Raw genomic sequence first — 15,018 nt, forward strand, 5'->3', positions numbered from 1 at the left:
CATTTTCATGGCAGACTTTTTACGGGGGGGTTTGCCATTGCCTGCACCAGTCATCTACGCTTCCCCCCCAGCAAGCTGGGTACTCATTTTACAGATGTCGGAAGGATGGAAGGCTGAGTCAACCTCGAGCCAGCTACCCGAAAACCCAGCTTTCACCGGGGATCGAACTCAGGTCATGAGCAAGGCTTAGGACTGCAATACTGCAGCTTTAACACTTTGCACCACCACCCCGTAAAAAGTCTGCCGTGAAAATGTTGTGAACACAATGTCACCCCAGAGTTGGAAACGACTGGTGCTTGCACAGGGGACTGACTGCCTTTACCTTTTTAAATCTATCTATGTCCATTACTTAACATTCACTATCTATACTCAAGCTCAGGAAATAAAATGCCCACTGTAACAAGGATGTCACATTGAGAGCAGGAAAATCAGTTTATACTCTTCCTTGATTATCCTAAGAGCTGCTAAGAGTTGTCTAAAGGTGCCAATTCTGTTTGGGAAATTGCTGAACATCTGAAGGTGAGCCTGGGGAAGGCTCGGTTTGGGGAGGGGATGGACCTCAGTGGTTTGGAGATCCTAACCCTGCTTCGGGGTCATCAGAAAGCAGGGGGAGAGGGAGGAAAATGTCTCCTGGGCACTCCATTATTCCCTATGGAGACCGATTCCCATAGTGTATAATGGAGAATTGATCTATGGTTATCTGGGGCTCTGTTTTTTAGGTAGATTTTACTGTGTGAACTGGCTAAATCCGATTGAAAAGCGCATTGAAAGTGGACTGAAAGTGCATTATTGTGTGCGTGTGATCGCACACAGTCCTCCCCCAAAGCAGCCATTTTAATCCAGGGGAACTGATCTTGGTTATCTGGAGATCAACTGCAATAGAGTTCATCTCCAGGTACCACCTGGAAGTTGGCAACCCTACATGAGCTGCAATTCTGGGGGAATCCGTAGGTCCCACCTGGAGATTGGCTTACTTGGGAGTAAGCCCCAAAGAATATTAGCCCTTTTGTGTCAGCCATGCCACAGACTGGACTGCACTGGGGAACTCTTTCCCACATTGAGCTAGACCGGGGGGGGGGGGGCTAAACTGGCTCAGGAGCCACATGTGGCTCTTCCACACATATTGTGTGGCTCTTGAAGCCCCCACCTCCCTACCCGCCATCATGAAGAAGGCATTTGTCTCTTTGAATAATTCTCCAAGCCAAGCCAGCCAGCATTCAAAGAGTGCATTTAAAGTTAAAATTTCTTTCTTTCTTTCTTTCTTTCTTTCTTTCTTTCTTTCTTTCTTTCTTTCTTTCTTTCTTTCTTTCTTTCTTTCTTTCTTTCTTTCTCTCTTTGTCTTTCCCTCCCTCCCTCCCTCCCTCCCTTCCTTCCTTCCTTCCTTCCTTCCTTCCTTCCTTCCTTCCTTCCTTCCTTCCTTCCTTCCTTCCTTCCTTCCTTCCTCATCTGACAGGGCTCTCAAACAGGATCTGACAATTATTCAATGTGGCTCTTGCATAAGGAAGTTTGGCCACCATTCATCCAGGGGTGGCCAGACTATGGCTCAGGAGCCAAATGTGGCTCTTTCACACATATTGCCTGACTCTTGAACCAGCACTCTTGTCAGCTGCCTTGAAGAAAGTATTTCTCTCTTTAAATCACTTCTCCATGTGATTTAAATGCACTGGAGAATGCATTTAAAGTTGCTTTCTTTCCACCTCCACCTTCCTCTCCTTCCTTCCTTGGGGCTCTCAAACATCTGACATTTCTTCTTTGTGGCTCTTACGTTAAGCGAGTTTGGCCACCCAAGATCTAGACACAGCAGGAATTGTTTGTGAGGAAGGAGGCGCGAAAATGGCCTCTGGAACGGACCAGCCAGGGGGACTGTCTGTACCAGGGAAGCGTGCTCTGGGATCGTTTCCTGGCCTTTGCCCGGGCAGCAGGGACGCTGGCAAGGCCTTCGTCGTGCGGCTGTTCAGGCCAGCTCCAGCGAGGCCTCTCCGTAGCAACCGCCCGGCAGAGGGAGCAGCGAGGGCGCCTGAGGCTGGGCGTCCAGTTGCCAAGGAGCTGCCGAGGAGGAGGAAGAAGAGGCGCCGCACGGAGCCGGCCTGGGCCAGGGAGAAGGAAGGGAAGCGGGAAGAGAGGGGCGACTCCGCAGCCTCAGGCCGGGGGGGATCCGGGCGCCGCGCTCGGCCTGAGGGAAGAGGAGAGGCAGCGCCATGTCCCACAAGTAAGTCGGTTGCTGCGGCGGACACGGCCGGAGGCTGGAAGAGAGACTCTGTCGCTGGGCCTCAGACGTCGGTCGGGCTGCTTGGCGCTCCTTCTCCGGCTGCGGTTTTATTTCCTCCCTGTGCTGCGAGGAGGAGCGCAAGGTGGCCTACAGGCTTCCTTCACATTCTCCTCACAACAGCCCTGTAAGGACGGACAACATATGAACATATGAAGCTGCCTTATACCGAATCAGACCCTCAATCCATCAAAGTCAGTATTGTCCACTCAGACTGGCAGCGGCTCTCCAGGGTCTCAAGCTGAGGTTTTTCAAACCTGTTTGGCTGGACCCTTTTTAGTTGGAGATGCCAGGGATTGAACCTGGGACCTTCTGCTTACCAAGCAGATGCTCTACCACTGAGCCACCGTCCCTCCCCTAAAGTCACTGGTGAACATATATGAACATATGAAGCAGCTTTATACTAAATCAGACCCTCGGTCCATCAAAGTCAGTATTGTCCACTCAGACTGGCAGCAGCTCTCCAGGGTCTCAAGCTGAGGTTTTTCAAACCTGTTTGCCTGGACCGTTTTTAGTTGGAGATGCCAGGGGTTGAACCTGGGACCTTCTGCTTACCAAGCAGATGCTCTACCACTGAGCCACCATCCCTCCCCTAAAGTCACTGGTGAACATATATGAACATATGAAGCTGCTTTATACTAAATCAGACCCTCGGTCCATCAAAGTCAGTATTGTCCACTCAGACTGGCAGCAGCTCTCCAAGGTCTCAAGCTGAGGTTTTTCAAACCTGTTTGCCTGGACCGTTTTTAGTTGGAGATGCCAGGGGTTGAACCTGGGACCTTCTGCTTACCAAGCAGATGCTCCACCACTATCCCTCCCCATCATGGCAGTATAGAGTTCGAACCCTAACCCTCCTCACACACTCTCTAATCAGGACACCTTCCTAGATCACCCCTTATGTATAACTGCATGTAGCTTTTTCTGTGTGCGGAATTCTTGTTCTTTATTTTGTATCCTTACCACATCCCCATTGGGGAGGCCAGAATTATTCTCTCCATAATGCAAATAGGGGCAGGCAGTGGCAGAGGGGCTGCTTGACAGTTTGAACTGGTGACTTCCCCAGGCTCAGCTCTGTTAGAGAGGGTGCTATTTTGTTGCTTTACAACATAAAATTAATTGATTATGGGTGAATAATGCGTTTTGCAACTGGATTTTTGCTGTTCTTACATAATAAAAATCCAGTTGCAAAACACTTGTTTAGTGTAGTGTAACACAGAGTGGTAAAGCTGCAGTATTGCAGTTGGAGTCCTCTGCTTCACGACCTGAGTTCGATCCCAGCAGAAGCTGGTTCAGGTAGCCGGCTCCAGGTTGACTCAGCCTTCCATCCTTTCAAGGTCAGTAAAATGAGTACCCAGCTTGCTGGGGGGAAAGTGTAGCTGACTGGGGAAGGCAATGGCAAACCACCCCGTAAAAAGTCTGCCATGAAAACATTGTGAAAGTAACATCACCCCAGAGTTGAAAACAACTGGTGCTTGTACAGGGGACTACCTTTACCTTTTTAACACACCCTATGACTCAGGATATAAAGTTGAACTAATTGGTGTGGTTTTGGAATTTAAAAATAATTTGGGGGAGCATTGGGGGAGGAACCCTCTTTTGGTATGAGTGAAATGTGAAAAGATAACACATTATGAATTTGTGATTCGGCAGGTAGAAGAGGCCTCTCTTGGTTTGAGTGAAATCTGAAAAGATAACACATGAATTTGTGATTGGGCAGGTAGAAAAGACCTCTTAGTTTGAGTGAAATGTGAAGATAACACATTATGCATTTGTGATTGGGCAGGCAGAAAAGGCATAAATGCTTTTCTACCTGCCAAATCACAAATGCATAATGTGCTATCTTTTCACATTTCATTCATACCAAAAGAAGGTCCCCCTCCCACAGTGCTCCCCCAAATTATCAGGGTTTTCTTCCAGTGGAATTTTGAAAATCTCTTTCATGTATAAGTTTCCCAACCTCCAAGTGGTGGCTGAAGATCTTCTGGGATGGCAACTGAGCTCTGGCAACAGAGATTCATTCACCTGGAGAAAATGGCGAGTTTGGAAGGTGGACACTTTGGTATTATGACCCATTTATGTCCCTGCCCACCCTAGGCTCCACCCCCAGACTCTCCAGGTATTTCCTAACCTGGAGCTGGCAACCCTAGTTATGCATTTTGAGTTAGTAAAACCTTGTCTTAAAAAAGCATTTCACTCATTTAGAGGAAAAAATCCATTTGTGTTTCTTTCAGTGGTCCCCCAAATTTCCCTATTTTTACATTGGAAATTTGGTTGGGGGGAGAGAAACAAAGTCCCCCACCCAAATTTCCTGGACCTTCACATAACAGCATTGAGAGGATGTTAAAAGCCAAATGTCCTTCAGGTAGGGCTAAAGGTTGCCTGTTTAGGGGAGCAGCCATGGCCCAGTGATGAAGCATCTGTTTGGCCAGGTTCAATACTTGGCATCTCCCATTAAAAGGACTGGAGACAATGTGGAAGACCCCTACCTGAGACTGTGAAGAACCCCTGCCAGTCTGAATAGGCAGCACTGACTTGGATAGACCAAGGGTCTGGTTCAGTATAAGGCAGCTTTATATGTGTTCATAATGTGGGAACAAGAAAATTCTCCTGATTCCTGTAGTCTAGTGCTACTGCTTGCTTGATGGCCCACTTTTTAAATTTGAAGGAGTCCAAGGAAGGACCATAGATCAGTTCTTTCCTTGCCCTAGGCCGGTGAAGAGAATGTAGAGAATGCTCATTCGCTTCGTTTTGGCAGCTTTAACTGCAACAGTTTAAAACATTCTTTAACAGCCCTTATTTAGTTGATGATTCCATATTGCATTTATTCTGTTAAAGGTAGAATGTTGTATGGGAGAAAAATGATTATATCCACAGACTGAACGCTATATTAATTAGGGTTTTGATCTTTTAATTTGTTGTTATAATCTACTTCTAGTCTGAGAAGTGTTATGAGAATTTTCTTATGCTATGGGGTTTTTTAATGCACATTTATGCTCTGGGTTTTTACTGGCTGGGTTTTTAATGGTTTGGTTTTTATGATTGTGTCTTATTTTGTGAGCTGCCTTGAGTAGGTCTCTGAAGAAGCAGGACATACATGTTGTAAATAAGTGAACATATTGTTAAATGTAAATGTAGTGTGCATAAAATGGAGACAGTAAAATGACACAAGAGTCAAATTATTTAGTCTAGGAATATATAAGGAAAAGACCTTAAGCCCAATATTTATAAGACCTTAAGCCAAATATTTGTTAAAAGCTAGAATAGGCTTAAATTTTTAAAATTAGATGGCTATATCTGAGTGAAAGTATTACGTTTGTAATATTTAAGGGAAACCATTTGGCTGTTCATTAACTTGGTGGTGGAGGGAAGTGCCATCAAGTCACAGCTCACAAGGTGACCAGGGAGGCTTTTCAAGGCAAGAATGCCTCCTCCTCATGACTTTGATATTTCTTGGAGGTCTCCCATCCAAAGACTTGCCAGGGGTGAACCCCTACTTAAGCTTCTGAGATCTGACAAGACTGGCCTCGTCTGAGGTATCCAGGTAGGAGTGTTTGTGATTTCCAATGGTGAAATCATTTGAAAGAAGAGCAAAGAAAGAAACATCTCTGGCTAGGTCAATTTGCATAGACTATCCCTTCTGAATAGGACAAAATGGACATGCACAGACTTGTCAAGAGCCTTAGATCCCCCCCCCCCCCTTTGTGCCACCTGCTAAGCGATTACAGGGAAGTGATCTTTGTGCTAACTGGTAGGTTATCAGATTCAGAAGCCTCAATCACAGGTCATTGAAATTGGTGGAAAGCATCAAGTGTAATGAAATTGCAATCAGGATCTGAAAATAGGGTGTTAATGTCCTCTCAATATGCCATTAGCATTTTTGACTTTTCTAAACTTTTGCATCCAAGGAAGAAAAAGAAAATGTTGTCATGTCTGAGCATGCACTGGTTATCTTTTTATCAAGGATAAATGGACTTTGAATATTGCAGAAAGTTTTGTTAGGGAAGTCTTCTTTGGAATAGAATCTCTTTAAGAAGAACTTTGTTAAACTATAACAAAGAAAGAGTCAAGTTGCCTACTGAGACTTAGTTTTATTCTCTCTCTCTTCTTGCAGTGCATATTTTCCTTTCAAACATTATGTCTTCATTCCTTCTCTCTTTTCTGTCTGATTTTTATAGTTAGAGGAATTTTTCTAGCTACCAGTAATCCAGGTGTACTCAGAATAGACTTTTATAGTAAAACCAGAATGGGATTTATTCAGTTTTATACTACTAGATATATCCATAATACTCATTCAATTTTATCTTTATTGTAATTTAAACTTACAGCAGCTGTCACTGAGGAGAATAGTCAAAGAACATAATATTAAATGTGTCCCACTGATATCTCTATCCCCGCTGACTTGTAGCTGAATGTAGAGGTTAGAATGCTAGCTTAGGATCCAGGAGACCTTGATTGGAGACCCCACTTGTGCCATGGAGGATAAAATGTGCCAGGGTTGATAAAATGGAGGAGACGAAAATTATATAAGCTGCTCTGTGTTCACAGTGGGGGGAGAGGAGGGGTATAAATGAAATTCATAAATAAATGCATTTTCTCTGACATTTACACTTTTGTTTCAAAAGCCATTTAATTTTTTTAAACATTGTCAGATCTGAATAAAATTACGGAGTTTGATGTTCCAATTGTGAAAGAAATATGGGGATTCCTTAATTTTTTTCAGAGTTAATGGGAGTTTTCCAAAAAAGTGAAGCCCTTATTTAAATGTATGATGAAAACACTTAAACTGCCCAAGGTATTGATCAGAATCACGTAAAGGTGATGTTGTTGTCAGTCGCCCCCCTCATCTTAATTTTTTAATTTTTGATTTTCACCTTAACTGAAGGTTCATTTAGGTCCAGCTGGATTTGGAAGTGGCTAACTATAAACACCAGGAATATACTGAGGATTTTTTAAAAGTTATGTTATGTTTTAAGAGAGAGAGACATAAATCACACAGAGATTTCCAGCCATTATAGAACAAGAGAGGTAAAATAACTAGTTGTGGTTATTAAATTATTTAGAAAATTTGTATGCTGCCTCTGTAGACCTGCTCAAGGCAGTTCACAATACAGCAGAATGAGACTAATTAACACTAAACATAATAAAAAGCTAGATATATCAATAAGATATATAAGAACAAATAAAAACAAAATGTAAAAAAAACATGCCAGAGAATAAAAGCGCACAGGGCTTTTTAGTAGAAGAAGCCCAGCAGGAACTCATTTGCATATTAGGCCACCCCCATCCCTGACATCACCATTGTTCCACATAGGGCTTTTTTTGTAGGAAAAGCCCACCAGCATTTCATTTGCATATTGTCACACACCCTGACACCAAGCCAGCCGGAGCTGCATTCCTGTGCGTTCCTGCTCAAAAAAAGCCCTGAAAATGCATAAAACAGAACAGTCTAGAAAATTTATAAAACAGTCTTCAGGCTATGAGCTGATTAGAAGACAGCTCAAGCAATGGAACTTTTAGTTAAAAACATAGGTAAAGAGAAATGTCCTGGTTTGACACCTAAAGGAGAGTACATTCTTGTGTCTGGAGTTTGTCCCGGAAAGTACAGCACTGTGCACCTGTGGACGGTGCCTGGAAGGGACGAACACAGCCCACCTATGACGATCAGTGGTGGGAAGTTTAACTGGCCAGGATTGGACCTGACCAGGAAGAAGGTTGTTCTGGGAAATGTATATAACAGGGGACCCAGCCCCGCCATGTTGTCTTTGTGATGTACTTGCTAATAAAGCATGTTGCCATCTGAACGTCTCCGACCTCAGTACATTACCTAAAGGTAGGCGTACTAGGTGAGCCTCAAAGGGGGAGGGCAGTCCAGAGCTAAAAAAGCCTGGGCTCAGGTTGCCACCTGTCTTGCTTTTGCTGGCCATGGCACAGGGAGCAGGGCTTGAGAATAGGATCTCACATGGTGGCTGGACAATATGAAGGAGAAGGAGTTTCTTCAAGTATGCAGGCTATAAGCTGTTTAAGGCCTTTTAGGTAATGACCAGCACTTTGAATTGTGCCCAGAAACAAATGGGCAGCTAATGATTAGTAGTAGGATACTTAGTGTTCAGAGATTTACATTTCTGGACCTTATCTAGGAATACTGAAGCAGGCTCAAATTATATATAAAATGTCATTTCACCTACAGTAGAACAATTGGCATGTTCTTTATCCTGCAAAAGTTAATTGCATTTATATTTGAATGGGGATATCTGCATCAGCAACTGATTATTTCTGTCCTTCCCAAAAGAAAGGGCTATAGCTCCAAATGATGTCCATTTTATATCTCAGAAATAGAAACAGAACCTAGGTGAAAATAGAACAGAAACTAAGCCATTAGAAACATAAACTCAAGGGGTGAAAAAAAGAACTTTGCAGATAGGGTTGCCAAGTCCAACCCCAGAAATATCTGGGGACTTTGGGGGTGGAGGCAGGAGACACTGGGGTGGAGCTAGGGGGGAGGGGGGGAAACAGCACCGGGGAGCGTGGCGAGCCGCCCCGCAGCTGCCGTCTCTTCTCCGCTCGCCGTGGCTGCTCCTCTAAGATGGGCTCAGCCTGAGCCCATCTCGGAGGAGCAGCCATGGCGAGCAGAGAAGAGGCGGCAGCGGTGCAGCGGCCTCGCCCGCTCCGCCTCTGCGGTGGAAGCGAAGGGGGGGGTGGAGGCAGGCCGGGGGTGTGGCGAGCCGCAAATCCGGGTCCTAGAAGGGCCCAGATTCGCGGCTCGCCATGCTCCTGGCCTGCCTCGCCCTCCCCTGCGCTGCTGCCGCCTCTTGGCTGCTCCTCCGAGATGGGCTCAGCCTGGGCCCATCTCGGAGGAGCAGCTGCGGTGGGCGGGAAGGGGGTGGCAGCGGCGCGGCGGCCTCGCCCGCTCCAGGATCGGGCGGCTCGCCATGCTCCCTGGCGCCGTTTCCCCCCCTCCCCCCGCTTCCGTTTTTTTGGGGAGTGGGGGAAGAGGGTGGAAATCCTGGGGTCCCCTGCCAGGGCGGGAGGATTGGGAAGCCTATTTGCAGATGTGCCTCCAAAATGGGGCCCCAAAGCCCACTATATTGTCTTTGGTTTTCTTCTGTCAGTAACAGATAGACCTAGGGTTGCCAGGTCTGTTTTGGAAAATACCTGGAGACTTTGGGGGTGGATCTGGAAGGTAGTGGGGTTTGGGGAAGGGGAGGGGCCTCAGCAGGGTACAATGCCATGGAGTCCACCCTTCAAAGCAGCCATTTTCTCTAGGGGAGCTGATCTCGGCCAGCTGGAGATCAGTTGTAAAGTGGGAGCTCTCCAGGCCGCACCTGGAGGCTCAACCAACAGCAAAAAAGCTGGCAACCCTAGATTGACCCTAGGGCAAATTCTGCTGTAACATGCACTACAGACTAGGAATCCCTGTGAATCCTGATATTCAGTTTCCATTATGACACTTGAGACCTGAATGGAACAGCCTCTCTACATATAACACGGTCTCATAAATGAATAGTAACTTCATAAGAATGCAGTTATACTTCCTGGAACACGAGAACTTGGAGAACAGGAGAAATTGCTGAAGGAGAAATTAAATTGGATTGTTGCTAAATAATACATGAATGTCACCTGGAAAGGGGCTTTTATTGTGGGAAGGGCAATTTCTTTATTAGTATATTTCTACCCTACCTCTGTATTAAAAATAAATAGTCTAGGAAGCTTATTTATTTATTTAAAACATTTATTAGCTAGTGCCTTTCTTTCTTGTGGAACTCAAGGTAGCTTACAATATTAATAAAATGATTACAAAAACGACATGAAAACAATATAAACAAAATAACAATGATAAAAACACAGAAAAGGTTACAATTTAAATTTAACTAAATTTGTAAAAAAAATTTAAAATAGCAGCCATTAAAAACTTACAAACTCAGGGAATAGCAAAACAAAAGAAGTCCATTGGCATTTTGAAGACTAACAATGTCTATCCCAGTGTGAGCTTTCATGGGTCATCTTGCTTCTGATGACCCCAGTACTAGGCAGGGCTGATCCTGTCCATCTTCTGAGACATGACAAGAACAGGATAGCCTGGACTAGCCAGGCCAGGGCAAGACATTACACACCTTAGTACAAAGTTTTCAGAAAACTTTCAAATTTAATCCCTAATCCTTCTTAACTGAATTCTTATCTGAGCAACGTTAAGGTGTTAGGATATCAAAAACGAGGTTGTTAAGTTTCACATCGTTTTAATCTTGCCTTGTAGCTCTGAGTTTTGAAAATAATAATTAAAAAAAAATACTTCTGAGAATTGTATTGTTTCATAAATATGGGCTTATAAATCCAGGGACATGTTACATCTCTCTCTCTCTCTCTCTCTCTCCTTCCAAACAGCACTTACAATAAAATATGGGCAGAAGCCCAGCGGTCCCTCAATGGCTTGCTGCAGAAGGAGATAGAAGAGAAGTCCCAAAAGCCCACCAAAGACCGCCTTCTAGCGTTTCAGATGCTGGGTACTTTCTACATCAAGTATGTGCAGATATTTCACAATTTGGAGGCTGCTTATGACCAGATTGTTCACCCGCAAAAGCGTTTAATTATTCGGCAAGTGCTGGATGGAGTGATGGGCCGTATTTTGGAGCTGAAGAATGAAATGGTAGATTTGGAGTACTCAGAATTTCATTACTTTGATGACATCTTACAGGATCTCAAGCTGCCCCCTGTAAGTGTATTTTCAACTTTTTAAAAAAATTCTGCAGAAACAATCCTTGCTTTCTGCTCCAGCTCCCAGTTTTAATATTTCTTTACTTAGAGAGCCACTTTGATATAGTGGTTAAGTGTGCGGACTCTTATCTGGAAGAACCTGTTTTGATTCCCCACTCCTCCACTTACAGTTGCTGGAATGGCCTTGGGTTAGCCATAGATATCACAGGAGTTGTCCTTGAGAGGGCAGCTGCTGTGAAAGCCCTCTCAGCCCCAACCACCTCACAGGGTGTCTGTTGTGGGGGGAGAAGACGTAAGAGATTGTAAGCTGCTCTGAGTCTGATTCAGAGAGAAGGGTGGGACATAAATCTGCAGTCTTCTTCTTCTACTTATTTTATTCATTCTTACCCCACCTTCCTCCCCAATGGGGACTCAAAAGGGCTTACATCATTCTCCTCTCCTCCATTTTATTCTCATGACAACCCTGTGAGGTAGGTCAGACTGAGAGAGTACGACTGGCCCAAGGTCACCCAGCAAACTTTCATAGTGCATGTGGGGATTTGAACCCTAGTCTCCCAGATACTCCTAACCACTGCACCACACTGGCTCTCATCAGTGCAAAGGATGTAAATTCCAAGGCCTGGCAGTGCCAGTCCATCTCATCTTGAACCATGGTCACTGACAACAGAGGCATGAACTGTGGAAAACATACCATGCAAGCTCTGAGGCATCCACTACTGGTGTGACTGAATGACTCACATGACTGTGGATGGAGAGGGAAGAAGGGAGTGGCTTTGTTACATTCTGTCTCTTATTGTATTCGTTCACACACATTCTGCAAGTAATCTTCAGTATGAGTAATCCAATTTATATCTTTCCCATATGCTCTCAGTTTCACCTTTTCTATATAGCCCAAGGCAGCTTACAAACGCAGTGCAGTGGTTAGAATGTCAGACTAGAATCTGGGAGCCCCAAGTTCAAATCCCCACTCTGCCAGGGAATCTTGCAGAGTCACACTTTGTCAGCTCCACTTACCTCAGGATCGTTGTATGGATAAAATGGAGACAGAATATTGTAAACCACATTGTGTCCTGGTTGGAGAGAAAACAAACATATAGGTGAAGTAAGTAAATAAACAAAAACAGGAAAGGAATGGTGTTTGTTTCAAGTGGAGCTTTGGAAAATGATCTTTTAAGAACCAGTCGAGAAATGAAAGAGGATTTCTTTTCATTTTGGGAACCTCAGACTTCATCATAGTGGTGAGTACAGTGTTAAAAAGAGAAAAAATTGCTACTTCTAAAAATTAATCAATATAGTGCACTTATCTGTCCCAATGAAGGCTGATCAGAAGAAAAAGGACTTTAAAGTGCTTTTAGGCTTCTAAGAAAAGTCCTATGAAAAGCAAAGAGCTGTCAAAAATAGAGGGCAACATTTTTAACAGAAACTGAGAGTACGGGTAATGGGAGAAAATGAGCAGCTCTTTTTTACAGTGCTTGAAATATACAGGAAAAGTTAGGGGATCCTTTGTAAAATGTGTAAGTCCACATTTTAAGCCCTACAAATTCCAAGCACATTAATAGATGGGTTATTCCTGAAGTGGCTTAGACCTTCTGCTCCCTGAACTTTGAGCCCTGCCTTTTCCATTCCATTTTTTCCTACCCTTTATTTGGAAACTTTGTACCCTTTATTTGGAAACTTTTGCCAATGCCTGTTGGCCTCCAGGTATTCATATGAGGGTATTTTTCAAGCACTTGCACCTAGGGGCATGCAGCCCATCCAGCCTCCAGCAAGAAGTCATCACTGACTGGCTCAAAGCGCTTCCTGCTGTATGTGAGGAGAATGGGCTTAAAAAAACACAGAAACGGAGCTTGAGGCTTGCACTTTCCCAACAAGCCTTACACTTCTAGATCCATGTCTTTATCTTCTGCCCCCCCCCCTCCAGCTCTACAGGTTGCCTTCATTAGGTAATGTATGTACGTACATATGTCCTCTTAGAAAAGTTGGTGTTCTGAATCAAAGATTCAAAAGGTGGCATGTTTGCATTTAGCCTACAGAGCTCCCACAGACCTTCACCAAACATCTGTTTTGAATGCTCTGGAATTCAAAAAGAAATTTAATGATCCATCATAAGAAATTTCCTTGTGGAAAACAGCATACGCATTAACAGCAATTGCTCTTTGGAAAGCTCTCAGTAGTAGCCAGTGCTCCCATACACAGAAGGCCATAAGGTCTCAATCTATACTCATCCATGCATTCAGTGAGCAGTTGACCTTTGTTGGTTCTGCAGCATGTACAGACAGATGAGTAGTAAATACCAGTGCTAATGCCTGTAAGAGAGTAGATTGCTTATTTGCATATGTTTATTTTCACTTATAATTATTTTATGTGTAGCACTTTGAAGGAAAGTGCTTCAGAAAAGGGTATCATGTTGATTTTAATTTGTTTTCTCGGGTAAAGTTTTCAGTTAGTACTAACACTGTGCCTGTATCAAAGCTAACTTAAAGGATCTCTGCATTGGGACTGTAGTTATCCAGGGCTCTTATTTTGATGCAGTAAGTTATGATCTTTAACAGGGGTCCCCAGTCTTTTTAATCCTGCGCCTTTGGAATTCTGACTCAGCAGGGTGGGCATAGCCCCAAATGGCTGCTGCCAGAGGCGGAGTCAGCCACAAAATGGCTGCTACTGCATACTTTCAGTCACACAGTGAAGATGGTTGTGCTCAGGGGTGGAATTCTATCGGAGCTCCTTTGCATATTAGGCCTCACACCCCTTATGCAACCAGTCCTCCAAGAGCTTACAAGGCTCTTTCTTGTAAGCTCTTGGAGGATTGGCTACATCAAGGATGTGTGGCCTAATATGCAAAGGATCCCCTGGTTGTGCTCAGTGATCCCTCTAAGCTGTGGAGTCTTGTGAGCAAAAATTCTACTTAATGAGCTACTGGCATTAAGGTGGTGAGCTGCTGCATAAATTAGTTTGCTCTGGGGCCATTTTTCTGGAGCGAAGTCAAAAATGGAGGCTAAAAAACCATGATCTAGCTCACACTAACTCGGCTTAAAGGGAACACTGGTTGTGCTGTGGTGGCAACTGCTACCAAGGCAACATTGTTAAAAATATGCGTAGCCAGTTAAATCTCCAGTGCGCAGCCAGAAGCCTTGCTGGACAAAAGCCCCACCTACTCCTATCTTCTGAAAACATTTGGCAGGTACCAGGAAAGGTGGCAGGAGGCACTGTTGGGTGCCCCAATCTAGACCATGCAGTTGCAGAGCAGTAGCTTGGCTACTGTTATGGAGAGCATTCATTCACACTCCCAGAATTGTACGTTCAGCCTTTTGCATTATTATGTAAAGTTATTAAGTTAATGGCTAACGTGGTTTACAAAAGTCTCTCTTATCTTCAAACAGGATAGCATTGACATCCCCATTCCCCGGTATTTTATTAAGGAGAAGCTGAAGGTGTTGAAAGAGAGAGAGAAAATCCTTGCTCAGATACTTCTTGATGCTGGATTGTATGATGATGAACCAGTGAGTAACATCTGTTTAGATGTCCATGTATAATTCAATCAGTCTGCATAAAGCTAGGGTAACAGAGATGCCTGAGTAAGGACCAGGATCCCGTTTACCTTCACCAGCTGCGATCTGTCTGCGTCAGCTTTGCACAACATCCCTTTCAGTGGTCGGCATTACTACAGATACCCTGAATGGAAAAGGAAATCCTGTAATTTGTAGGCAGCAAAGCAGTCGTGCCATTTCTTGAGTTGGCAGGAACAAAGCAGAATTGTGATGTGACACGAGGAAGCATTGACTTCCCTGACAAGGCTCTCAGTAGCTTCAGCTTTGTTTCCCATTTTTTTTCTCTTTGCCACGCATAGCACTCCATCTTCCCTTTCATTGCTACTGCAAACATCTTGGTGCTTCCATTTCTTACCCTGCTTATTGCTAGTTCCCCATCTTATAGGTTTCTGAGAGCAATTCTGCAGTAGCAGTTCTACCCGCAGGCTTCTGCTTTCCCTGGCTCAACTGAGCAATTCCCCACCAGTTAAATTTTTATCCCCATCTCCTTCAAAT

The 15,018-nt window shown here is 44.3% G+C and overlaps 1 protein-coding gene across 1 annotated transcript in view; it reads left to right on the forward strand.

Moving 5' to 3' along the window:
• Nucleotides 1-2,189: 2,189 nt before the first annotated feature.
• Nucleotides 2,190-15,018, forward strand: part of IQCA1 (IQ motif containing with AAA domain 1) — a 125,917-nt gene continuing 113,088 nt past the window's right edge. Inside the window, exons 1-3 of the mRNA XM_060232432.1 lie at nucleotides 2,190-2,209; nucleotides 10,646-10,973; nucleotides 14,356-14,475. Of these exons, the coding sequence (XP_060088415.1) occupies nucleotides 2,199-2,209; nucleotides 10,646-10,973; nucleotides 14,356-14,475 (459 nt within the window). The 5' untranslated portion in view covers nucleotides 2,190-2,198. The remainder of the gene's footprint in view (nucleotides 2,210-10,645; nucleotides 10,974-14,355; nucleotides 14,476-15,018) is intronic.

This window comes from Heteronotia binoei, chromosome 1 (genome assembly GCF_032191835.1).
Source record: "Heteronotia binoei isolate CCM8104 ecotype False Entrance Well chromosome 1, APGP_CSIRO_Hbin_v1, whole genome shotgun sequence".
NCBI classification, from domain to species: Eukaryota; Metazoa; Chordata; class Lepidosauria; order Squamata; family Gekkonidae; genus Heteronotia; species Heteronotia binoei.